The sequence below is a fragment of the Aedes albopictus genome, chromosome 3 (assembly GCF_035046485.1).
Source record: "Aedes albopictus strain Foshan chromosome 3, AalbF5, whole genome shotgun sequence".
Lineage (NCBI taxonomy): Eukaryota > Metazoa > Arthropoda > Insecta > Diptera > Culicidae > Aedes > Aedes albopictus.
In genome coordinates this window covers 217830404-217857400 of record NC_085138.1, presented here as the reverse complement: position 1 = coordinate 217857400, position 26997 = coordinate 217830404, and the positions used below count along the sequence as shown (strand labels likewise).

General features: G+C 38.4%; 1 protein-coding gene across 13 annotated transcripts in view; it reads left to right on the top strand.

Moving 5' to 3' along the window:
• LOC109411912 (dystrophin) overlaps positions 1 to 26997 on the top strand; it is a 387179-nt gene that overhangs the window by 75541 nt on the left and 284641 nt on the right. For 12 of the 13 annotated variants that reach the window (XM_062858890.1, XM_062858886.1, XM_062858887.1 and 9 more), the window contains 3 exons: positions 3850 to 4728; positions 18868 to 19265; positions 19576 to 19867. In XM_062858890.1, coding sequence (XP_062714874.1) covers positions 3850 to 4728; positions 18868 to 19265; positions 19576 to 19867 — 1569 coding nt within the window. The remainder of the gene's footprint in view (positions 1 to 3849; positions 4729 to 18867; positions 19266 to 19575; positions 19868 to 26997) is intronic. The other variant, XM_029877215.2, reaches the window with a different exon arrangement.

Below are 26997 nucleotides of genomic sequence, written 5' to 3'. Positions count from 1 at the left end.
GGCTGAGACATCGATTTTTGTAAATCGATTCGAAACGGACCAGCATAATCGATTCACCGATTTAATCGAATACTTTGAATCGATGTTTGCACATCGATTCGATATTATAAGTTGTTGCAAAACCATAAAATGATCCGTTTGCAGCATGGAATACAAGTGCATGGGATGATATATTTGTCAAAATAAATTGAATTTCAAAAATTGAGATTGTATATCAAATCGTCGCTGGAGAAATTCCTGGATGAATCCGTGAAGGAATTCATAAAGAAATTTCTGGAGGAACTCCTGCAGGAATACCTGAAGGAATCCCTAGAGGAATTCCAGGAGAATTTCCTGGAGGACTCTCTAGAGAAATTCTTGGATGAACGCCTGGAGCATATTCTGAAAGAAATCATGAAGGAATCAATGCAACCAAGAGATTGATTTGCTTCTTAAAAAAATTAATTTTCGAAGAAAAAAGCAAATACCTACCCGAGCAAAGTCTGATAGCAAATTGAAAACAAGTTTTGATGTTGTGATATTGCAAATTATGATAACTCAGGTTTTTGTCGTTTTGGTCGTTTGAGCGGTTAAATCATCAAAAATGAGTGCAGAAAAATGATCTCGTAACAGCAAGTTGAAAACAATACCTGCTATCATTGATAGCATTTTTCGAGGAAAATCCAAAAGAAAAATGAAATAAAAGTTAAGAAGATATTCGTAAAGAAATAAAGAAGTTTTGCATTCTGGATACGATACATGAACAAAACCATGTGTTATTTGGTTCATTTCCGGTCGCTCTAACGAAATGAATTTGTTAAAAAGTATGGTATTCTGATTACCAAAGTAAAGTAACACATTTTTTATATTTTACTATTATTGTTTTATCGATTGGTTTTGTTATGACATTTTCCTATTTTATAAGTCGCAACTCGATTCGAATGAGTGCATATTGTGGCTCTTAATTAGCAAGATGGGTATTGTAGATCTTCATTCTGCACCTTGTTGCGTAAACTACTATTACAAGACGTTTGAGACTTGTAAGAAAAGGTACAAGTCATAGCTAATATTTTATACTTGTAGTTTGTTAATGCAACAGACACTTGTAATTTCTACTAATAATATTAATCCAACCGTCTTGTAATATTGGACTTGTAACTTGTACTTGTAGGATTTTTATGCAACAGGATATTACAAATTACAAGCTACAAGACTAATATTATTAGTAAAATTTTCATTATGCTACAGGCCCCAGGTTTAGCGCAATATCACATTAAAACATAACTTTATTCACATTTTAACCGTTATGTGTCCGACAATTTTTTTGATTTTTTCTACACCGTGTGTTCGCGTGCAGTTCAACCCTGCGCGCTTTTGGGTAACGCCTGCACACCCCTAGCATCCGGACGTCGCCGCCGTCCAACTTCCTACAACGAGAGTAAAACCAATGAACAAGACAGAACAAGTACAGTCGTCGAACCGAACGGCCGACAAAAACGTATTCTTTTCAACCTTTGTAAAAATAAGTTAAAATACAGTCCATTATTATTTCGAATGTAGTCCGCCGCGTTTTATTTCGTCTCGTTCAGCTCCCCGCGTACACCGTGGTTTTAAAATGGGCGCTGGGTACCCGGGTACCCTGACGACCACATAAGGGTTAAATTACATTACAACATGGCGGTTACCAATCTTTTAAATCTAACATCTGTGATTGTGCATCGACCGAAGGCATAACGAAATGATATTGGCGAGCACGCAGAACGGCGAGAGCATGAGAGCTAATCCAGTGGCTTTCAAACCGCGAAATGGTTCAAACCGCGACATGGTCCACCGCGCATTGGTTGACCGCGAAATAGTTTACCGTGTCGGACAACCATCAACAATATCTCACCAATTACAAAACTAGTTATGATAACAAAATTAGACATTCAGTAGTTATTCTATCAATTTTTAAATCCTTTACTAAATGCCAAGCAAAAAGCATATTTTCACATATCATCTTATGTTATTGACATGTTATTCTAAGCTCTACAAAAATCGTTTGTACGCTTTTCCATGTTTTCGAAAAATATTTAGGGTATAGGACCATATCGGCAGGGCTTCTATTTTGGGCCCAAGGGCTGAAAGTCTCTGAAATAAAGACAAATCAATCAATATTTTGGGTGCTATAACTCAGTCAATTTCAAACCAATTGTCTTTTTTTTTTCACGCGGTGAGATACGTTAAGTATCTAGCCCGTTTCTTCCCACGACTGTAATAACATAGACGAACAGACGTCTCACTCTGATCACTTCCCATCGTTTTCCTTTTTAACGGATAATTCAAATATTCTGTAGTACGCTAATCGCTCGCTCACGGCGCTCGCATCGTTTTTGCTGCTACTTGACGTTTGCTCACTACCGCCATCTACTCAGTGGGTTTGCAAAACACGGCATATTTAGCATTGAGCGATTATGTTTTCGTGACGATGATAATAATCACATTTTGTTCCAAGTGATACGTCTGTTTGGCTGTAGTAATAAATTACGCAGACGTCACACTGATAGCTGAATTGCGGTTAAAATTACTTTCCACGGAGTTAAATTAACAACAAAACGCCAATAAATTTGAGCAGAATAGGTACATTATTTCAACAAATTATTTTTATCATTTTTAGTATTTAGCACTATGCTGCCGTGAATCGCAAGTCAGTCCCATCTGCATTTTGGGCAAAAATGAGTTAATTACCGTTTTCGGTTTCTCTTCGGGTGATCTTTCAGCTGCATGAATAAAAATATATAGTTTGTTCAGTAAAAATGAAAAACAACATCAAGTCAGATTGTCCCATAATGAAATGTAATCGCAAGTCAGTCCCATTACGAACTAGTGTACCCTCCAGTACAAAACCTAACATTGTTTTAGCCATTTTTATATTTTTCACAGTTACGTTTTCATGTTTGAAGCAATGTGTGAAAGTTTCATGATGATCGCAGAAGTTTTCAGTTCATGGCGATTTTTTAGAGTTTCACATAGAAATCGAATATGAAAACTTCAGGGGCCATTTTCTCAATGCCTACTTTTTACATATGGGACTGACTTGCGATTCACGGCAGTATGTCACCATTAAAAAAGGATTTTGTTATCGACCGGTCTCCAACTATGAAACTCTATATTGCCAGGCTCACGTGTTGATCCCTTGGCTATCAAATCAGTCTCATACTAACATCACTAGAATGACATTAAAAAAAAAGCTAATTTTATAGAGGCATATGCGTATACCGATCGAATTTTGATTGTTTATCAAAGTTTCCACTATGGAAATCTTATTCTTATTATTGCATCACAACCATGGGTAAAAGACGATTAAAGTTACCGTGAATATAAAATAACGAAAAAAATACGCCATTTTAAACAATTTTCCTCGATTCTAAAATTTTCATCGCAAACGACTTTTGCTTTTCTTCGCATGCTTTTTAGATCCTTCCTTATCATCTAATGGTTAATCCATCTGCATGAACCGTAAAGTACACTCTTCCTATGTTACAAATGATGAATGGTACGATTAGTGTGTCGCTTTTAGGCTTCTAGATTTGTATACATTTATAGGCTTTCTGCTTCTTAGTTTAGATTTGTTTCTCTTGAAAATTTTAGAATACCATCAATAATACAGTTCAGTTGTAAACTCATAAAGTCTACATATTAGCGATTTTATTGAATCACACTCCGAAAGTGTATGATCGATTTAGAACGTATCGCCTGAGTAATCGTGGGGGAGTGTACTATTTCCTCTATTGGAGTCAGATCCTTCAACCTTGTAAATATATTCCTGACAAATACAGTTACATCTAAGAATTTCCGGATTATACAAAAATGTCATGTACGATATTGCAGGATGCATTGAAAGAAACGAAACTCAACCAGAGAGAAGACTACCATGCAGAGTTTGTCGTCCTCAGTGACACAGTTCGTCAAAGACGAGCCAACAAAACACCGAATTTGTCTCGTAAAGAGGCGCATGCAAACGAAGTAGTTGTTCAAAATCTTGAACAGCAGAGCAATGTTTTGCCTGACGTGCTTCCCGCTACTTTTAGACTGGCTGAAACCAGTGTATTATTTTCGCGCATATCAAGTGATAACCCCTTACCGCAAATAATTCCAGATACAAAACCAATCCACTATATGTATAACGAATGTTCCGTAGTTGAAATTAAGGAGAAAAACGTCAGTACTAAAATGTCGGTTCAAAACATAGATATGGCACTTTGGAATAAACCACAGCATGGGCAAATTGTCGACACAATAAACATCATTGAAACTTGCAAATCATTTGAACCGGAGTTCGTTGAAACGGTACATATCATAGACGCATCATCTGATACTGATACTAGTTGCCCATCGCCGAAAACAGAGCGAAAGCCAATCAATATTGCCAAGCCATTGATTGGTGTAGAAACGAGCACACCTAAGTTGAGTAAACTACTGGACAGGCAAAAATCATCGACACAAAATCAAAACCAAATTAAACAGACAGCGGATAATTCGCCAAAATTCTACACGTCCCTAAACGATGAACGTGGTCCCCTGAAAGATTTATTTATGCCCAAAGGGTGGCCAACATTGGATCCAACTCTGATGAACTTTTTCTGCGATGAACGAGACAGTTTTTACAGTTCCGATAAAGAGATTTACGACGAACCACTTGTATTCTCGGAAGATGAAGACATACCACGATATTCAATTGAAATGGCTACTGATTCGGACAGCGACACGGTAATATTGAAATATTTAACTACTTAAATTACTCAAAAGATTTTCTAAATATAATATGAATGTGAATGTTCGAAAACATTGCTAGTTTAACACTCATAAATTTCAATTGCGGCCGACACGAACATAAGTGCACGGCCTATTGACTTCTACCTAGAACAATTATTTATATGCTAAAACCCAAGTACAATCTGAACATTTTTTAAATTAATGTTGACATTTTCTGTAGTTTTTTTCTGTTATTATATTTTTGTATAAAATTTTAACTATCTAGTTTTATTTTTATTACCTATTTATTTTTATTTATTTTTATTTATATTTATTTTTATTACCTATTTATTTTTCAATTTTGCCTTCTAAAAAATAATCTCCACCTCAATAAACACATACAGGGGATAGACAAACTGACCGGGACAGGCAAAATTTTCACTTTTAAAAAAATGTTCAACTAGCTAACTTTTCGAAAAGTGCATCAAATATTCTCAATTTTTCACTGTGAGTGCATCAACTAGCTGTGCATCAGTGGTTCAAATATGAAAAAGATCGGGCCATTCTCCACGAAGTTAGGGTCTGGGACCATTTGGGCAGGAGCACCTATTTTGGGCACTTGCTACTATAACTCAGTCAATTTTGAACCGATTGACTTGATTTTTGAAACACGGTCAGATACGCACAGTATCTAGCCATGTGCATGAATTGAAATCAATCGGTTTGAAATTGAATGAGTTACAGCAGCAAGTGCCCAAAATAGGTGCTCCTGCCCAAATTGTCCCAGACCCTATAAAGAATCTTCAAAAAGGTAAAATTATCCGATAGCCATTGCATTGTGAAACGATGTTGATATTTTGGAAAATTAAATAATCTAATCGTTATAATTTTCTTCCGTGTTAAAAATATTAAGTTAAGTCAATGGTTTTTCATAGCTCATTATATAAGTCATAAATGGTCAAAATTTCATTTCAATCGGTTCATTGAATTCGGAGATATACATAACAGCTCAAAGTTGGCTATCGAATAATTTTACCACAGACAAACAGACGTAACACTTCGAACAATTTACGATTCAAATCATAGTCACGGAAACATATTCGCCCAATGCTAAAAGGACTATGTTTGGCCGACCACCAACTAGGTGGCGGTGGTGAGCAAACGTCAAACTCGAACAAAAACTATGCGAGCGCCACGGTTAGGCAGTTGGCCAACTATCAAATTTTGAAGAAGATTGTTAAATCGGTGAACGATGGGAACTATCAGAGTGTTACGTCTGTTTGTCTGTGATTTTACCTTTTTCAAGAATCTTTATAACTTCGTGGAGAATGGCCTGATCTTTTTATATTTTGGACCACTGATACACATCTAGTTGATGAACTTACAGTAAAAATTGAGAATATTTGATGCACTTTTCGAAAAGTTACAGTTAATTTTGAACACTTTTTGAAAAGTGAAAATTTTGCCTGTCCCGATCATTTTGTCTATCCCCTGTATAAGTACGATTTATATTCACATCATATCATATTAAAATTAAAAGAAGAATTATATAATTTATACCGTCAGGGGTTTATTATCAAATTTGTATGGATTCCAGCCCATTCTAATATATATGGCAATGAGCAAGCTGATACATTGGCTAAATTAGGTGTTCGTTGTGGTGTTATATATAATCGTCAAATTGCTTCTTCTGAATATCATACTGTATTGAAAACTAAATCTTTACATGATTGGCAACTTTCTTGGAATTCCAGCGATAAAGGCCGTTGGTGTCATTCCATTCAGCCAATTGTAAATCACACTTCATGGTTCAAAAAATTGTTTGTTGGAAGAAATTTTATTTGTTCATTATCAAGACTTATTTCAAATCATTATATTTGTAATAGTTATTTGTATCGCATTAATATTAAAGATTCTAATTTATGTGATTGCGGCGATTTTTATGAGGATATTGATCATATAGTTTTTAATTGTAATAAATATAGTATACCTAGAATTTCATTCCTTAGTAATTTACAAAAACCTCATGATACGTTTCCTGAGTCTGTTCGAGATATATTAGCAAGTAAATTTCTTCCAAATATGCAATTGTTATATAGATTTTTAAATGACATTTCTTATTTAGTATGATTTATAAACATAATGATTTTTTTTTATATTTTGAATGATTCTCGCATTTTTTTCTGTTTTTTCAGGATTGAAGAAAATATAAAATCGATGGAGGATTGCCTAGTTTTCGGTTGAGGATCCACTATCAAGATTCCGGCTCTGCGATGGATAAATTCCGTTTGAGCCTTTAGATTAGTTTTAAAATATTTTATTTTTGTAATGATTTCTGAAAAGAAAAAGAGGTTTTGCGCCCTTTTGAGAATGATTTTAAATGTAAATCGCTCAAGGGGGCTTTTCCCTCTTTCTAAATTTTGAATTAAAATAAATAATAATAATAATAATAATAAGTACGATTTATACTTCATATGATATAAAAAAAAATCAATTGAATGAGTATGCACTTACATAAAATCTCAAAATCAAGACCATTCAAAGGTGTTATTGCATAAACAAAATATAAAACTTAATTGCTTACTATTTTATAGGTTTCATGATCGTATGACTATCATAATTAACTTTTATGGCTTTTTCCGGTGATTCTATACTACGGTGGATAGAATCGCAAGGGAGCGATAAGAAAAATTTACATTGGCAGAGGCCTATTGTTGGACGACACAATCACAACGACGATCTTCTTGCCTAACGCCCTGGTCTTGAATGGCTAGGAAATAATAGCTAGATGATTACTGCTGCCCCTAGACAGGCAAAAGATCGTGGTCGCGATCTCTTAAATGTTGTTCGACTTCATTTTCGGGTCTATCGATTTGTCATTTCATCTCGCATGGTCGTATTGAACCCTGATGATATTATGCAAACCGATGTTTTATTGACACATTCTACCGTGACGTTACAACGCTTTGACGCCTTTTCTGTCAAATTTTCCACTATAACTCGTAAATTCGTCCGTAAACCCTCAAATATTTTTACATAGGTATTTCCCTGGCCAAGTTAGCAGGGGTTGACGGTATTAAAGTGAAGGAGTTTCATATTGATTATTGTAATGTAGTGCTCCTTAGTGAAACATATCACCTTTTTAACACTTTAATGCGCCTCCAACGGTTCATCACGAACCGGCTGCTGCAGATGGAGTATGGCTGATCATATGCATCAGACATGCTCGATAAACATGGAGGAACCGCCGGGGTTCAGTAGAGTCTATTCCCAAGCAACAGTTCCAAATCGGTTGGATTTGAGAAGGGTTTGATGATAGCATGGCATAGCATAGCCGACCGTACACATCCTTTTGTGGCTGTCGATAGAGACGTTTAATGCGCCAGAAAGTTGCCTGGAACTTGACAAACCTTTCATTTAACGAACTCTCAACACCTGGCCAGGTCCTTACGATCAGCGGGGATGGGGAGCAAATGTTGATTAGATATCTACTCAGAATATGTCCAAGAACTTGGCCCACTTCATAGATATCTGGAGTTGGAAATTGGATAGGGCTTAATGGGGTGCTTTCCTTGGCGAAAAAGCGTATGAGAAATTGTCATGATTTAATCATTTACCTGGTTACCACTGAAAAAGTAAACATAAACATTAATCAAGTCGCAGAAATTTCGTAGGTAATACAGCCCTAGACCACAGTGACGAGGATTGCCTCCTTCCCGTCGGATACAAAAACACAAAGATCAGAGACTTATCTCTGACTTTTCGACAAGACTAACGCAATCCTCCAACAGTCGAGAGTTGTCCTGGCCTCGTCCTTGCGACTGCTGGGGAATATGAAAGGATGGTTAGTTAAACACCTATGAAAGGTGTAGAAAGTTCAACGACCTCTCAGGCCTAGGTGTCAAGGGGATATGGGTGTTGTTCTAGGTGTTGTTAGTGGAAGGGTACTCCAAAGGATGCGGTTGGGCAACGTTCAGGCGCACCATTATTAGACTGCTTCGAATTAGTTATCTGCCAAATATGTCCTGGTTTCCTCGTCATCTTAATGGCATTTCTTTGAATTACTTGATTTTTCGGTTGAGAATCTGAAATATTAGATAATATCAACATTGATGTCGAATAAGCTACATATTAGTGATGACGGGCTACACAACCGTGTGGCACCGTTGTCAATTCAATCCAAATCCAATTGCGTAATTTTCTCAGTGTTCTATTTTATTTCTACTCAAACATTGTATCACACACACTTTGACACTACCACTGCGCTATGTAACATACATTAAATAAACATCATTCCATAGTCGTTAATCAAAAGAAGCACACGTCTTTTCATTGTTCCTCTGCCCTAATCACTACTCTGCGTCAAGTGATACGCTCGCCACAGTTATATATTTTTACAATATTATTTGTATTATACAATAAATTTACCTGAATCCTGCTGAAATAAAACGTTAATTAGCAGCAAAATTGAAACAAAAATATTAAACAAGCATCAAAAAAGTGCATCAAACTTTGATCTTGGAGCATTTTTAAACTATTGCCTGATTACTTTAGGCAGGAAAATTTTAAGATCAAAATTTAATTTGGTAGATCTCACGCCGCAACGCACCATTTTAAGGTGATCTACCCACGTTATGGGGTCGATTTGAGAAGAGTTTGATGATCGTTACAAATCTTAATAAAAGTATTATAGGATTTGTGACAGGTTTTGGAACCTTTTACAGCCAGATGACTTCAAAATGTTGTTTGGGCTTACTTTCCCACGTTTCTCGGTTGATTTTTAATAGTAATTTATTAATGTCATAGTCGTTTTTCGAATTTTTACAATGTTACTTGTTCACATTTTGTTTAAATAAAACAATTAAAAACAACCGAAGAATTAATAGTGGGAAGGAGATTTGCAGCACTTAATTGTGCTGATAGATTCGAAGCTAACGTGCGAACACTTAAACGCATTGTTGACGTCAATGCGTTCGACGTGACATTTTGGACAAAAACTGACTGCTTTTTAACTGAATAACGTTTCTTGTGTATGAGTAGGTTGACATTTCTAGGCTACGCTTGAGAAAATGACATGGTTTATCTAGGTAGGACTAGTTAGAGTCTGGCGGACTGTCACTTTCGATCGGAGCCAATCGAGCATGACGTCACGGTGTAGCATTTATCGGTGAGGCCACTATGACGTCATGCTCGATTGGCTCCGGTCGAAAGTGACAGTCCGCCAGACTCTTATTATAGGGACTCTAGGTAGGACCGATAGGACAATTGAACGAATTTGAATACCTCTTCAAAATTTTAACACAAGTATCAGGCATACTGTATCAATTCTAGTGGAAATGATGTTTTGACGTTCAAACTAAAAATGAGAAGAAATGTGAAAGTACTTTACAGTTGCAAAAATGTACATGTACAGTTTTTACAGAAACCTATGTTTCATTGGCATTGCAAAAAAATGTCATCAGGAATTCAAGTTCTTAAGAGATTATTTCTGAATTTTACCCAAAAGAATCTCTTGAAGTTCACCCAGGAGTTTAATTGAAAATTCAAACATATGTTAGTTCTGAAATTTATCCTGGAACAGCTCCTGAACCGATAGGGATTATTTTATTCAACACAAGTAAACAAACAAGTAAAACCGGGAAAAAATTGAAAATTTCGGGAAAAAACCGGGAGAAAACCGGGAAATCAAAATCTGAAATTCACTGGCCACCCTGAACCCATGAGGTTATCTATGCCATTAACACTTATGTGGCCGGCAGGGTACCCGGGTACCTTTTTCAATTTCAAATCTCGATATTTTAATGGTTATTGAGACTAGGATGTTGGAACTCTGTTAGATCTTAGAACTCGTGAATATACATCTATTAATGGGGTTGACCGAATTTTAAAGTGAGGAGGGGCAGGGGGAGGGGCTCCTGCATTTTTTTTATTACGTGGAAGGCCGGCAGGGTACCCGGGTACCCACGAAATTGAAATGATCATACATATCTCCGTTAATTTTTCATCGATTTTGGAAATTTTTAGCTCATTCAACTCAGAAACTCATCATCTATCGGGAAAATATTTGGTTAGACCGATCTAATCACCGTGGTTTTGGGAAAATCCATATTTTTGGGAGCATGTCCTTATACCATATTGAAACCCACATTGTTAAGACTAGGATACGTTAAAGTGTTTATGGTCAACCATGGCCCCACGGGAAGCGTGTTCCGAAATCACCGTTTCAAAGTCAACACGTTTTATGATTCCAGGCCGGTCAGATACTATATGCCAAAGCAATTTTACGATGCTTGGTACCGAAATTGCTACTAACCTACCGAAAATCCCGTATATTGTATTGTATAAAAACATGGATCCGGAAATCCGGATTTTCCGGTACCTCCCAAGTAACAATTTAAATTCCTTTTAGATTTGTTTATTTTTATGGAAGCTTTATCATAACATGAAGAATTCATGAAAGATTTATAGTTGTTTTTATCAAGAGAAAATAATCTCCGTTCGTATACGGTTTTTAAGTTTTCTTCAAGTTAATTATAAAAATCGCGCATAAAACAACTTGATTCACTAAGGCATTTAATCTTATAATAGGTTTTAAGACGTATTTGAAGTTATTTTCAACACATAACATCAACAAATTTTACTAAAAGTTTATGCTTCGTTTATTCAAGTACAATTCATCTGAGTTGCTCTCCTTTAAAAACTTCTTAAAGCTTTCAATTCTTGAAGTAGAGCCTCTACCCTGGAATAAGAACTAAGCGGAATAATAAAACAACGAACTATAAATAATAAATTATGCAACAAATTGGCTTTCTTATACAAATATAAACACTCAAACATTTTTGCTCACTGTTAATTTAGCCGTTTTGGTGCTCAAAAGTAATCATATCGACGAAATATTCATTTTATAGCCAATCAAAAATGCGAGTAACTTGCTGCTGTCGTCCAACCTTCAGCCAGTTACTCACACAGGCCACAGCAACTTGAATCAAAAATGAAATGGGTACTTACTGTGACTCTTCGCATGCTCATGCTGAATAGTGTAATACTAGTAAATTTTAGTAATGCACTAATTAAATACACGAAACTTTAATATAATTGGCACTTCCTGACGCAAAATGTACAGAAACAACTTTCTAGCTCCAAAAAGGTAAACAAACAATTGCCAAAGGCTGTTACTTTTGAATAAAACGAATAAGTTTCATTTCAGACGAACAAATCTGCCTTAAGATTATCACTAGTAAAAACAATCTTCAATAAATGTTGTAGATTTCCTGCAAGGCGACTTGGTTCCATCATTGTTTTGAGGTGGTTTGGATTAAAGGTAATAACAATTGATGGCGGCTGCATGAGTTTTGTTCGCTTGGAACGGCAGCCATGTTTAGAAAGAATTGAAAAAGTGAGTCTACGCCACTTTTTATGGGAAATTTATGTCTTCGTATATTAATGAATGATATTATTTTTGAGGCGCTTTGTTATTTTCGTATGTTTTGTGTGGCATATTAACGACAAAGTGGGTATGGCACGAAAAATTTTGATTCCCTGTCATCAATGATCTGTCAGGCAATTTTAATGCTTTAGCAATTTCAATTTGATGAAAATTAATTCGCAGTTCATTTAACATTTCATCCATGAAACAAAACTAGTTCGCATCTGCATAATGCTTAGGTAAAAGATTTCATTTATTATGCACTATTAGCACTTTTGAGAAAGACAGCTAAAAGATCAACATGCCTCAAGCTATTCTTGTTAAAGTTTTATGAAGCTCTTATAATCAATCATCAGTGTAAGTACATAAATACAACTAGTTTCAAAGCAGTCTTCAAAAGCAGCCTTGAAGATCTCCTGAAGAGTGGGCCAGATAAGTCTTATGGATATTTTATGCCTATTTAATCTCGGATTTGCAGAACAAAAAGCTTTATTGCTAAGTTTTATTATTCAATCTTAGAAATTACTTCAGGATTGCCACAAAAGTATAATTGTTACTTGGGCTATGGTGATCGGACCGGTCCAACCAAATACGATATCGATAGATAATGAGTTTCTGAGTTGAATGAGGCAAAAATTTTTAAAATCGGTGGAAAAATCGCTGAGATATGATCATTTCCATTTCGTGGGTACCCGGGTACCCTGCCGGCCTTCTACGGGTGTTTTTTTTGCTGGCCACACTACGGTTAATTGAGACGTATAAGTTAGTCATTATTTTTTTGTCGAAAAAATAGATTTTCGAGAAAAAGTTTTTTGACAAAAACATTGAATTTGTATGCGCATACTTAGTGTAATGCCTTTAGATAGAGAACAACATGTGAAATCATGATTTACAATTAAAAACATTCAAAAAACTGCATTAGTTTCAGAGATACAATGATTGAAAGTTATGGTGCTCTACAGACACCATGGGCGGGAAAGGGTTAACATTCGGCATCAAGTTACGAATCTTCATTATTCGATTTCTTACAAGCACTGTAGTCTTTATGTTCATTTTTCTTATCCAACACAACACAATTTTCGAATCGGCCCATAGCATCACCTTTTCGGTGTTAAATTCTAGGGCTTCGCGCACCATTTTCACCTGCTCCACCAGTAAGAGCGCCGCACACAACTCGAGCCGTGGAATGGTCATCTCTTCCGCTTCTGCTTTGAGTTTCTTTGGACGTTGCTGCTCTTTAATGGGTGCCACCTTCGACTTGGCACAAACCAGCTGCATTTGTACAGTTCCATCCGTCTTCACGCTTCGCAAATAAATGCAACAACCGTATGCCATCATCGAGGCATCGGCAAATCCGTGGAGTTCTTCTTTCGTCACATTATCCGCTGTCAGTCTTCGATCGATTTTAAATGAAGTGATGTTACAGAGCTCCGTCCTCAGTCTCTTCCAGTCGCGCAGCTGCTCTTCGGGAAGGGGGTCATCCCAATTCATCTTGTCGCTCCACAGTCGCTGCATTATCATTTTGGCAATAACCACAACTGGCGCCAAAAACCCCATCGGATCAAACAATTTAGCTGTTTCGGACAATACCAACCGCTTCGTCGGTTTTGTAGCGCCTTCGTCCACTGGTTTTACCCGAAACATAAAGGCATCCTTTGTCGGGTTCCAAAGTATTCCCAGGGTTTTGATTACACCGCTTTCGTCGCCTTCATTAACCTTCAACAGCTTTTCTTGTGCTTGGGCGGGAATCTCTTCAAGAAGTGTCACGTCGTTTGCACACCACTTGTGGAGTTCAAATCCTCCTTTGGCAAGTAGCACCGTCAAGTCATTCTGTAACTGCTTTGCATCGGCTAGTGTATCCGCACCGTCGAGTACATCGTCTATGTAGATCGATTTCAGTACAGATTCGCTTGCCGTTGGGTAGTTGTCGTGTTCGTCTCTCGCAAGTTGTACCATGGCGCGGGTGGCTAGATAAGGCGCCGCCGCGGTTCCGTAGGTTACGGTACTCAGTTCCAATTCCTTCAACGGATCAGTTCTGTTTTCTCTCCATAGAATGCGTTGATATTTTCTATGCTCAGGACTCATCAGCACCTGGCGATACATTTTTGAGACATCGGCAGTGAAGGCATACTTATGCATTCGAAATCTCAACACAATATCGAACAGTGAGTCCTGTACAGTCGGGCCGATCATCATGACGTCATTCAGAGAGACATCGGTGGTGCTCTTCGCAGAGGCGTCGAACACCACTCTGAGTTTAGTAGTGGAACTGTCCAGTTTTACAACACAGTGATGTGGCAGATAATACGCATCATCTGTTGAACTGTCAACTTCATTCACCACCCGGCAATGGCCTAGTGATAGGTATTCGTTGATGAAATCCACGTACATCTTCTTCATTTCGGGGGCTCGTTCCAGTCGGCGTTCGAGTGCGTAGAATCTCTTCTCGGCTTGCATTCGGGATTCACCAAGCTCGCAAAGATTGTCACGAAAAGGTATCATGACCACGTAGCGCCCTTCCGGTGTTCGTGTGTGTGTCCTCATGAAATGATCCTCGCAAAACTCGTCGAATTCAACATGCATGTCGTCCTGCTGATTGTCAACAATCCAAAACCGTTTGAGTAACTCGCTCAGCTGCTCGTTGTTAACCTCCGTTGGTTTTGCATGACACACCTTCACAATGTTGAACGCGGTTGCACCGGCTATTTTGCCTCCCACCAGCCAGCCTAGCGAGCTTTCCTGCAACACGGGCAAATTCCTGCTTGAATTAGCTCAAAAAACATCTCGGCACCAATCAGCATGTCGATGCGACTTGGTTTGTAAAACCTTGGATCAGCCAGCTCTAGCGCATCTGGAATCGGCCAACTTGAAGAATCGATTTTCGTCGCCGGGTGGGGTCCAGTTACTCGTGGAACCACAAGACACTCCAAAAGGAAACTGTCATTGGTCGTTTTCGAAGCCACCTTCGCACAAATCTTGAACTTCACAAATTGCTTCATCCCGTTTACGCCAACGATGGGAACGTTTGCGCTCACTCTTCGTAGATTCAGCAAATTCGCCATCCGCTCCGAAATGAAGCTCGTCATCGCGCCTGAATCGAGCAGCACACGGCAGTCATACGGGACACCACAACAGTCGAAAACTTTCACTACCGCCGTTGCCAACAGGATTTGTTTCTTCGACACTCTCGGTTCAGAAGGAATAACACATTTCGCTGCCGTCAGCGGTGGGTTGCCAGAGTAACCATCACTTTGTTTACTGTGTGCCGGTTGGTCGGTGCTGACAGGCTTTTTCTTCTCTTCGTAGTGCATCAATGGATGGTGCTTCTTTGTGCAAGATGGGCAAGCCGGTTTGTTCTTGCAAGCACCCGTTCGATGCCCTCTTTTGAGGCATCCGAAACACAATCCCAGCTGTTTCGCCTTTTCATAACGCGCATCTACCTGCATATTATTGAAGGTTTCACAGGTATCGATCAGATGCTTTCCCGAACATATCGAGCATCCATCGTCCGGTTTCTGAACTGTCACAGTGTGTGTTTTGTGTGCAGCAATCCCCGCGGAGGGTCTGGAAATCGGATTTTGATTCCTGCCTTTCACCGAGCTAATTCCTTGTTCGCAGCGCTCCAGTACGTGACAGTGGTTCCTCAAAAAAGCAACAGTGTCTTGGTATGCCGGCAGTGTACCGTGTGGAACCGACAGCTCCCAAGCTTTTCTTGTAGCAGGATCGAGTTTTGACGTCAAGAGTGTGATGATGATCGCTTCACCCATTGTGTCCATCCTCAACTTGTGGAATTGGAGCGATTCAACCCGTTTTACACAGTATCGACCAATATTCGCAACTCATGGGTAGATTCCTTGGTCATCGGCTTCAAGTTTAGCAGTTTGGTTATGTGTCCATGGATCACCATCGGCAAATTCTCGTATCGGTCGATGAGTATTTTCCAGGCCCCGTCATAGTTATTGTCGTTCAGAGTTTGCTCGTCGATTGCACCTTTAGCATCTCCGATCAAAGCTTTGTCGAGGTGATGTAGTTTCGTAGCATCCGAGTCATGTACACACCGGTCGACAATATCACGGAACCTTGCTTTGAACTTAAACCACTGATCGTAGCGCCCGTCAAAGGTAGGTAAAGGCGCTTGTTGCAAAGTCAGGGAAGGTGGAATCCGTGCTTGAGCATTGGTTGAGCCGCTGCCTCCCAGTTGGCTAGCTCCTCTGGCGTTCATCACACTCAGTTGGCTCAGTCGATCTGCATTGGAGGCCTCAGCAGCCGCTCGTTGTTCATCTTCGTGGGCTTGAATCATCTCACTTATTGCGATCCGAGTGAATTCGTAGATCCCCTCGAATTCAATGAAGTGTTATTCGAATTCAGCTTTGCGGCTGGCATCCGTCAAATAAATTCGATTTTGAAATCCATTGAATTCCTCATAGCAGGAATCCACTGTCTTCAAATACAGTTTCAAAGCATGAAAACTGAATTTGTCGTGGCTCATGTTCGCTGCAGCGATCACCACTCGGATCCTTTCCATTTTGTTCCTTGTCGCTTGGCAACACTGATGCAAAGCCTCTACTGTGTCAGCCTAGGTGTCAGCCATGTTTTTCTCCTTATTGCGTCGTTCTTGTCGCTCACGCTGCTCACGCACACTTTCAACGGGAGTCGAGTATCTGTCTTGACCTTGCGGTGTCAAAAATGGCGACGCACTTGCAGGAAACAAAGTTTTCTTCACTTTTCCGGATCTGAGGAACATATCATCACTAGTCCAATCCTCGTTATGTTCACTCTCCTTTCGCTCGAATCCGGTGGATTATTCCGTCTGGGATTTATTTCGGAAAATCGTGGATTCTTTCCGAGAAACACTCAGGCTCTCGAATCAATCTTCAGCCTTCTTTAAGCCGATCACTTTTTGCACTTTCCTGGCACCGCCGAGCCAGAAATCACGTCGCGTCGCGAACTGCGTCGAACTTCCGTCGAGCCGTCGAAACACGTCAATATTTTCCTGATTCGCGCACGAAATCAAGAAATCGAAGCGCTAACTCAATATCCGGTACGTCAAGGACCAATGTTCCTTCGGATAGTCAGTGAGAATAGCACTATGGACTGTATTTTTAACAATTTTATTAAACGATTGAATTCGCGTACCGATCGCAGTGCTGTACGCAAAGACACTGAAAAGGTAGTTCAACTATAGTATGTACTGGCCCTCAAATAATTAACATATACAAAGTTAACAAAATAGGGTGGCCAATATTTTTCAATAAAGAAATGCACTTATTTTTCTCGAACCAACACCAACAGAAAAATATCAGAAATTCAGTTACATGTTTCTGTGGGTTTTGGGCCGATGACAATTTAGGGACACAAGTGATGAACACAGAAAAGTAGAAAACGATAAGCGAAATAAAAAACAATTTGACACAGGATCGACTATATTTTAACATACGGGGTTCGACTGATTCAATGAAAAAAAAAAAAAAAAACAAACATGCGACAACTGACTTAGGTGTCGGCCAGAGTGGACGCGTCACGCGACGCGGCGTGGAAATTTGCTCGCAGAGGAATAACAATCAATAATAAGGAGCTGTCAAATCGTATGGGAAAACGGCGTCGCGTGACGCGTCCACTCTGGCCGTACCCTTAACGAGGAGAAAAACATATTTAACCATACCACAAAACCAAACAAGAAGGCAAATACAAACCGTGTGACCATAACACTACATAGGCAAATCCTGACTGACTGATGAATTGGAAGCTTTCTAATCTTCCACCGTTACTTTCTGAGTCAGTTTGCAACAGTGTCTTAATGGATGTCATTCATTTTCCGCGTACGTCTGGCAAACTGCTTCTGAAAGATTACGTATACTATTTCCTATCTTCAGGTCTAGTGTTGAGGTATCAACTCTATTCAGAGTGCAGCTAGAAACCTAGCAAAACAAAATATATTTTTACATATGTATTTGGATTCCTTGTAAAATAAGTATGATCTGTTGAACAGTTAGTTTTCATTGGGAAAGTATGTTAAAAACGGGAATGAGTAGCGTGACGTTACAACGTTGTATGGCGTAGGGCATGAGCGGTGAATGGCGATATCACAATATTTAATAAATTTATAACAAATTCAATAACTTCTAACGGTGTAAGGACGTGGCCTTGGGCGTGGCAAACTAGATGTTAGTCACACGGACATTCGCTACATTGGGCTTCTGTGGCTAGTTATTTTAATGCATTAAACGTCGATTTTTCATCTGTATCTCTTTTTTTTTCTTTCGGTCTCGGACCATATCCGAGTAAACATTGCCCTCCAAATTTTAAGGGCAATGTTTTTTGTATGGGATTTGTTGAGGTTATGTTTGTAGAGCAAGCCTCTATAAGAAGCATTTCGATTTTCAAGAACCTTACCTAGGTACAGAAAAATAAAATTTTAATGTTATTGTAAGTATTCAAAATTCTGTGAAGAACCCGTTAAACCAAAAAGCAAAGGATATTGAGTTGTCCAAAAAAGCCTCACGAAACCTACTGCAAGCCTATCCATATACGGGAGAACAAAAGATGTTTACAAAGTTCTTACAAATTCTTAACACGGGGAATTTGAACACAAACCAATACCACACAGGCATTTGGATTGGTTAATATAGTTATAAGTATTGTTCGAATGCGTGAATGAGAAGCTTTACTTGTTCATTTCTTTTCAAACACCCGGATGTGTGACTGCGACTCTTTTGATTCACTTTCAGAGCCGAATCGAGACGCCGAATGCCAGCAAGTTGGGCGAGAAAAATTTCAAGATTGCTTCACCGGGTGATCAACCCCCGGTAAGTCCCATTGGAAGCTATCGGTTCGACTCGTACAAGAAGCTTACCTCCCTTGAGCAACGAGTCGGCGAATTCGACAAGACGGCTAAATACATGATTAAGAAACTGGAACAGACACGCGAGAAAATAGACAATTGCGATGATGGACCCAGTGTGATAGAGAATCTGAAATTGACCATTGCTCCGGATGCTGCAACGCTCATATCCCAAGGAGATACGCTGATTTTGGAAACGCATGGGAAATCAAACGTATTGACTCAACGCTTGATGGACACGCAAGCCCAGCTACGAGATAAGTTTAAGGAAGTGCAAAATTCAAGGTACCTACGCTTAATACATTTTAAAGGGTCTGTGTCATTTGGCATAAAGTCATTTGGCATAAGGTCGTTTGGCATAAGGTCACTTGGCATAAAGACATTTGGCATAACGGTCATTTGGCATAATGGACACTTGGCATAACAAAGAAGGGTGCATTTCGATTATGCCAAATGTCCATTATGCCAAATGACCGTTATGCCAAATGTCTTTATGCCAAATGACCTTATGCCAAACGGCGTTATGCCAAATGACTTTATGCCAAATGTCCCGCTCCCCATTTTAAACTATTTTTTATTGTTCTCCTTTTTACAGTAACTATCCCAACAGACCAATGCAACCTTCGCCAAATTTGAATGAGAGTGATCTTTCGACCACTGAATACTCCCATCTCAAAGCTATCGATCTGGAGGAAATATCGTCCAAAGTGCTGAAACGAATTGGAGATTTGCTAACTAAGCCACTCACCAAAGACAACGAACTAGAACTCACCAAGCGGATATTGGACATCAAGGAACGTCAAGAGGAAGTTAAGCTAGCTATTGGCGTTGCATCACAAACAACACCCTCTGAAAAAGTATCCGACACGATGACTAACTTAGAAAAAGTGAGTAACATAAGCATACAAGTTTTATCTTTAGAAAAGTTTACTTTCTACGGAACGCAAATATGAACATATCCAATTATTTACTATCTTAAGGTCCCATTAGACGTGATATAGGGCACTGCATGAAATTCTCCCCTTCTTTTTCACTCTTACATAAATTTAGTAAACAACAAGGCCAAGAAACGTCAAAATCCCATACAAAATTAAAACAGTGCAGTGCCCTATATATTTGGCCAAACAAGCCCAACAAATGACCAACACAACGTGAATCATAGCAACCTTGGATGAATGTCGGACTTCAATGACAAATATTTGGCATAATGACAAACAGTCTAATGGCACCTTTACTATCTTACTTTACTATCTTCAGTTTTGGCCAGCCCGGAGTTTTGGCCATAGTGCGGTATTCAGCATGTTGCATTCTAAATCGGCATATTTTTTTTTTTACTAGTAGATCCTAATATAATATAATGATTAAAGCTCTGAAAACCATATAATTTAGTTAAAAACTGGAAAAAAAATTCCTTAAAAAATCAGCTTCTATATGTCCATTTTGGCCAGGGTGATTCTAATTTGGCCACTCCCATAAGAAATACACCTGATTGGCCAAAATAGAAGCCAAAGCTGATAATATGGCCAAAACTGCGGCAATGCTTCTATTTTGACCAGTGCCACTTCTAGCACAACAATTACTGCCCCCACTCGCAAAACAGTCCCATATGAATAGGAAACCCAGCAAAGATGGGACTGTTATGCGAGTGGCGGCAGATTAGGTATTAGCAAATATATTATATAAACAATATGATTCACTTCCGCGTTCCCCATACATTGAATTGGCGAACAGCTTACAGCACCATCTAGCGTGCTGACCGGTTTGGTCAGTCTAAGGAAAATAACATTTTTTTTTAAATTACCAATAATCGTATGAAAGCTATCAATGTTTCAAATGAAAGGTTTCAATCTATATTTTGTTGGAAAAATGCAAAAATCAAGCTAATACCAAATGTACTATATTAATAATATAACTCACTTCCAGCTATTCCTGGCGACCCTTTATCCTGTGCTTGTGGTGCCGCTTGTGACGAACGTGGCAACTATTACACTCTAAAAACGTATGCCCTTCAGAAATACACACGCTGTCAACATTAATGAACTAGGGATGTCAATAATCTCTTCAGTTATCGATAAATAATATCAAAATGTTTAGGGTTTAAATAAACAAATCATATTCTTTGCGTAATAGTTTTTGCACACAATATACTTTAAGTCAAAATGAATCAACAAGTATCCCCATTAGCCATAGCAATTTGACCAAAATATTTCACTTATCGGTACTTCCAAAACAAATATGCTCCTGGAAAAAAATGATAATTGCGAAACGTCAAATTCCGTATGTTCCATCCCCAGGGCCGGATCTAGGGGGGGCCGGGGGGGGGGCGGCCCCGGGCCCCCACATTTTAGGGGCCCCCACAAAAACCTTTTTTGGTTAATAACATTAGCTTTTTTTTCATATTGCTCAAGTACTGTTCGAAAATTAAAAAAAAAAATTTTGGTCATTACCCCGAGGGGCCTCCACATCTACTCGGGCCCCGGGCCCCCACAATCCTTAATCCGGGCCTGTCCATCCCTGATAAACGGCAGTTACAAAATATAAACTAAATATTTGCTTTGTCCAATATCATAATTTTGTTTGTGCAAATTGAATCTTGTACATCCCTAAATATGATTGACGAGCATAACAAAAGGAAATAAGTATGTCATGGAGACACGGTTAAACATATTTAGCAAATATGTGGTTTAATTTAAGGTTGATTGCCACGTTTGACGCTAGAATTTATATAATAATAAGTTTATATAATATATTTGAAATCAGTTTAAAAAAAAACCGCGACGCTCTTACACATGTTTTATGAATTGACCACTTTTACGAATGTTCCGGATCTTCCGGTGGGTATCATGTTGGCCATGTTACTGACCATGCTGGTCCATGATGGATTCTTGCACTATGGTGCTAGCTAATTAGCAATAATTTTTTTTGGCTTTTTTTTGCACTTAATAAGGCCGATGCAAATATTTTTTTTTTTATGTCCGAGACCTCTCATTGGGTGCGAAGGGGGGGGGGGACAAAAATAAATAAGGAACAAACAAAAAAAAAAACTATTGAAAAATATTGAAAAATTAAATTTTTTACCAACTAATGAAAAAATATTTTTCAACTATTGAAAAATAGCTGCTTGTAAAAAAAAAATCTATTGAAAATTGAGTCATCAGACGCCATGTTTTTTTCGCCCCTTCAATATTTTGGGATTTTTTAAGGTGGGGAGGTGACATAAAACAAATTAAATATTTGCACCGGCCTAATTCAGAATAATCACTGCTGTTTGACTGAAAACACGTTAGGTACTATTTGAGGGCTCCTAGAACCGCTTCCAGGTACCAGAACCATAGCGGCAGTGGACATTTCTGATTTTTCTATACTTCCTACATTTAATCTGCATCGCTTCCTGCAGTTAATATGTTGAATCAGTTTCAATATTTTGCTCAGTCAATTTAACTAACGAAAATTTTTAAAAACTGGTAAAATCTGATTATTAAGAACATAAAAAAAAACTTTCAACTACACCAGATAAAATTGAAGCACATCTGAAGTCACTATAAATGACGTTTATTTTAAATCATAATGTTATTTCGTCTTTGTGTTATGACAGATTAAAGAAATTTGCCTTATTCTGCTTGTAGTCGATTCCCGGTGGCTGCTCTGGATTGACCTGGACCACCACATGCGCCAACTTAGGGGGGGGGGGGGGGGCAAGCATGGTTTTGCCCCCCCCCCCATTATTTGACGATTTTTCAATTTTCCCATACAAAAAATCAGAAAAACCCGACTTTGTCCCCCAATAATGTGACCAAGTTGGCGCGTCTGTGGACCACTTTTGCCAAAAATACAAATAGACTAGTATAGCTTTCATTTAAAACCAGTTGCAAAACATTTGATCAAGAATTCGATTTTTAACAATTAAAACAAAACAGGTCACCTAGAGGTGACACTGGGCATTGGAGAGTTAATAGAGAATTCACAAAATTCACGTTGATTTCACTCATTGAAGATGAAAATTCTAATCTCTGATCCCAATTTACTAAAATTTTACACATTTTACTAAAATTATTGAAAACACATGGTCTGGGGCCTGTAGCATAATGAAAATTTTACTAATAATATTAGTCTTGTAGCTAGTAACTTATAATTTTCTGTTGCATAAAAATACTACAAGTACAAGTTACAAGTCCAATACTAAAGCCTGTATCCGCAATAATCGGGACACAGAAATACAGCTGTAACTCTGCAATAGATTCATTAAAAATGCTCAAATTTTGCCTAATAATATCTTAAGATGTGTTCATTTCCGCTACAAAATTTCATGTGAATCGGTGCAGTACTTTTTGTTGTAGCAATGAAAGAGTAGGATGTGCGCCATTGAATTTTGTACAACCCCTAGATTTGCTTGTCAGCGCTGTAACTTTTTAATTTGGCGAAGGAAATGGCTGAAATTTTGAACACAAACCTCTCAATCTACATTGGTTGCATAGGCAAAATTTCAAAAAAAATCGATGCACTATCAACAATTTTATAGTCCAAGCATGTATTGGGACTGAACATGATTTTAGCCCCTCAGACAACAATTAGTAAGCACCCTTTATTGTTTCGATTGTACTAATGAAAGTACTATACCAATAATCAATAAATTTTGCAGGCATTATATTCACATAATCAACTACCTTTTGTGAAAATTTCATAAAAATTGGCAGAGAAATTCAAAAGATATAATAGGCAAACATCGCACATGAAAAGCACGAAAAAAAATTTACTAACACTCACCCCTATCAACGCCAGTAACTTTCAAACCAATTAATCGAAGCTGATGAAATTTTGCAAAAAAGTTTCTCTATAAGTATCATAACTGCTAACTAAATGTCATAATTATCATCACAGAACTTTGAACTGTACCGAAAAAGAACCACTTACTATGCGAATGAAATTTGATCATGATTGTACAAAATGCTAAAAACCACGTCTGTTTGTTTTTCATCCACAGTTAAAAGTAATGCATCGATTTTTATGAAATTTGGCACAAATAATAAACATACACCAAAGAGTTCTCTGTCAATTATTTGACCAATTTTACCGATTCATTGCAGAGCTACAGCCATACTTCTGTGTCCCGATTATTGCGGATACAGGCTTTACAAGTCGAATGGACTAATATTATTAGAAGAATTTACTAGTGTATGTTGCATAAACAACATTACATGTACTTTGTAAAAAAAATATTTCGTCAGAGCGGCCGAAAATTATCCAAACAGCATATGCTTTTCTTCATCTATCGTATGAAGAATGCAAAACTTCGGAATAAATGAAGCTATTTCCGGATGTTACGCGGAAAATGCAGAATATAAACAAACATCAACTGCCATTTCAAATTAATAGTGAACTGTCGGATGAATTTTGACAGGTAAATGAACCAAAACAACTTGTATTTTCATGGTCACTAATATTACAAGTGCTAATAATACTAGTGGAAAATTGAGCCTTTATGCAACACAAATTATTAGCACTTGTAATATTAGTACTTGTAACTTGTAACTTGTAGCTAATATTATTAGCCCGATTATGCTACAGGGCCCTGGGCTACAAGTTACAGGGCCCTAATTAGCTACAAGTTACAAGTTACAAGTACTGATATTACAAGTGCTAATAATTTGTGTTGCATAAAGGCTCAATTTTCCACTAATATTATTAGCACTTGTAATATTAGTGACCATGAAAATACAAGTTGTTTTGGTTCATTTACCTGTCAAAATTCATCCGACAGTTCACTATTAATTTGAAATGGCAGTTGATGTTTGTTTATATTCTGCATTTTCCGCGTAACATCCGGAAATAACTTCATTTATTCCGAAGTTTTGCATTCTCTATACAACAGAGGAAGAAAAGCATGTGCTGTTTGGATAATTTTCGGCCGCTCTGACGAAATACTTTTCTACAAAGTATGGCACAGCAAGTACCTAGATTTTTAGTAAAATGTCTCAAAGATTTAATAGTACAGGTTGAAAAACAATGTATAAAGATTTAGCAACATGTATTATGCTTCTTGTTAAAATCCCAAGTGATCTGGGATGCAAAAATTAATCTTTTGCCTACTTTTATATGTCGCAACTTGATTCGAGTTAGTGTATGTATTGTAGCTCTTGATTAGCTTAATGTTGCGCAATACAAGCAATTGATTCAAATTTATTTCGCATCTGCAACTTTACCTGTGCTTATGCAGTGACCATAATAACCATAACTTTACCAAGAACCTCCAATCAAAGATGGGTATTGTAGAAACTTTGGAGAACTTGAGAGACTCAGCAGAAATTATATTTTGGATACAAAGTGTACATCAACGCATTTTTCTCTTCAATGAGTTTCGAATACATACTGCCAAATTTAATCGTCGAAAACTGGAATTAAGGTTGACATGTTAGATAAATAATATCTTTTGAGTTCATCAAAATGATAAATGGATTTATTCAAAACTAAATATGACTTCTGCAATACTTTAAATCTAACTTGTAAATTATTTTACAAGACCTTTGAGACTTGTAATCAAAAGTACAAGTCATAGCTAATATTTTATACTTGTAGTTTGTTTATGCAACATACACTTGTAAATTCTACTAATAATATTAGTCCATCCGACTTGTAGTATTGGACTTGTAACTTGTACTTGTAGTATTTTTATGCAACAGAAAATTATAAGTTACAAGCTACAAGACTAATATTATTAGTAAAATTTTCATTATGCTACAGGCCCCTGGTCTGACTTGACACCAACTGTTCCGACTACCGTCGGAAGTTGGACCACTACTACTACCACATTTTGCTAAAGTAAACCCCAAACTCGAGCCAGCGCACCAACGACGGCGGAGTACTGTTTTACTACCACTACAGCTCAAGCCACCGCATCAGCGGCGGCGACAGTCAGTCTCTACCGAAGCGTCGAACCGATCACGCGCGCATCCGATCGCAGTAGCAGCAGCAAAAGTGCAAAGGAAGAATTCAAATAGAGAGGAAAGAAGAGAAATAAATGTAGTGCTAAGATTTGTAACCGTCCGTGTTCCGAATACTATTTTACCATCGAAGAATTGGCCCTTGCCAAATTCCCTTCCTGAAGTGATTCTTCCCCTGTTGGCCCTTGCCAAATCAGGTTGTGTCCGCCATTTTTCGACCTCCGATTCCCAGAGGATTGGCCCTTGCCAGTCCTTGCTCCGCTCGCGAGTGTTTTCTCCAAAAACTAAAGTGATACAGTCCGCTGCAGTTCGACCCACCCTGCTGGGCTCGAACATATGGTCCATCCCGAACTGGATTGGAAGTGCATTTCCCGTGTCTGGATTTTGCCGTCGACCTCGCGGCGAAACCAGAAAATTGTTTAACCACCGCCCGAGTGGTGTAGAAGAAGGAAATTCCTCCAGTTGCCGACCGCCAACCGTTGGCGTGGCAAAAGCTTGTGTGTGTGACTATCCGAAAGCCGACCGCCAGTCGTCGGACGAATGTGAGTGGAAGAAATAGGTGTGTGTGAAGATCGAACCACCGACTACCAACCGTCGGCGTGGTGAAAAGTGAAGAAGAGCACACCACTGTGCCCGCTTGAAACGTGTAGGTGTACGAAGAAAAAGTAGGACCGAAAGTGAAACTGAACCAAACCAAAACAAACTACTACTGCTGTTGCGAGTGCCCGAGCAAAACGTCTGTCGCGGTTCGACCGGGAAACGAAAAATTCGTTTAGATACGTGAAGTTTTCGAATCGCGAAAGACAAGTGTTCACGCGCGATATTCGTAAATTACAAAAAGTGCAAATAAATGCCACCTGTGACACGGTCGCAACAAAAGACAATCAGTGACAGTGAAGAACAACAAGAAAACCAGTCCTCAACTACGACGTCCGTCTCAAGTTCCGGATCGTTTCACGGTTTCGCCGAGTGGGAGGCAATAATGGATGAAGCCACACGGAAGGAGTATGACAGGGCCGTCCGGCAGCGCTCCCAAGTGAAAAGCAAGCTGCTACGGATCAAAAGGACGTTGATTCAAA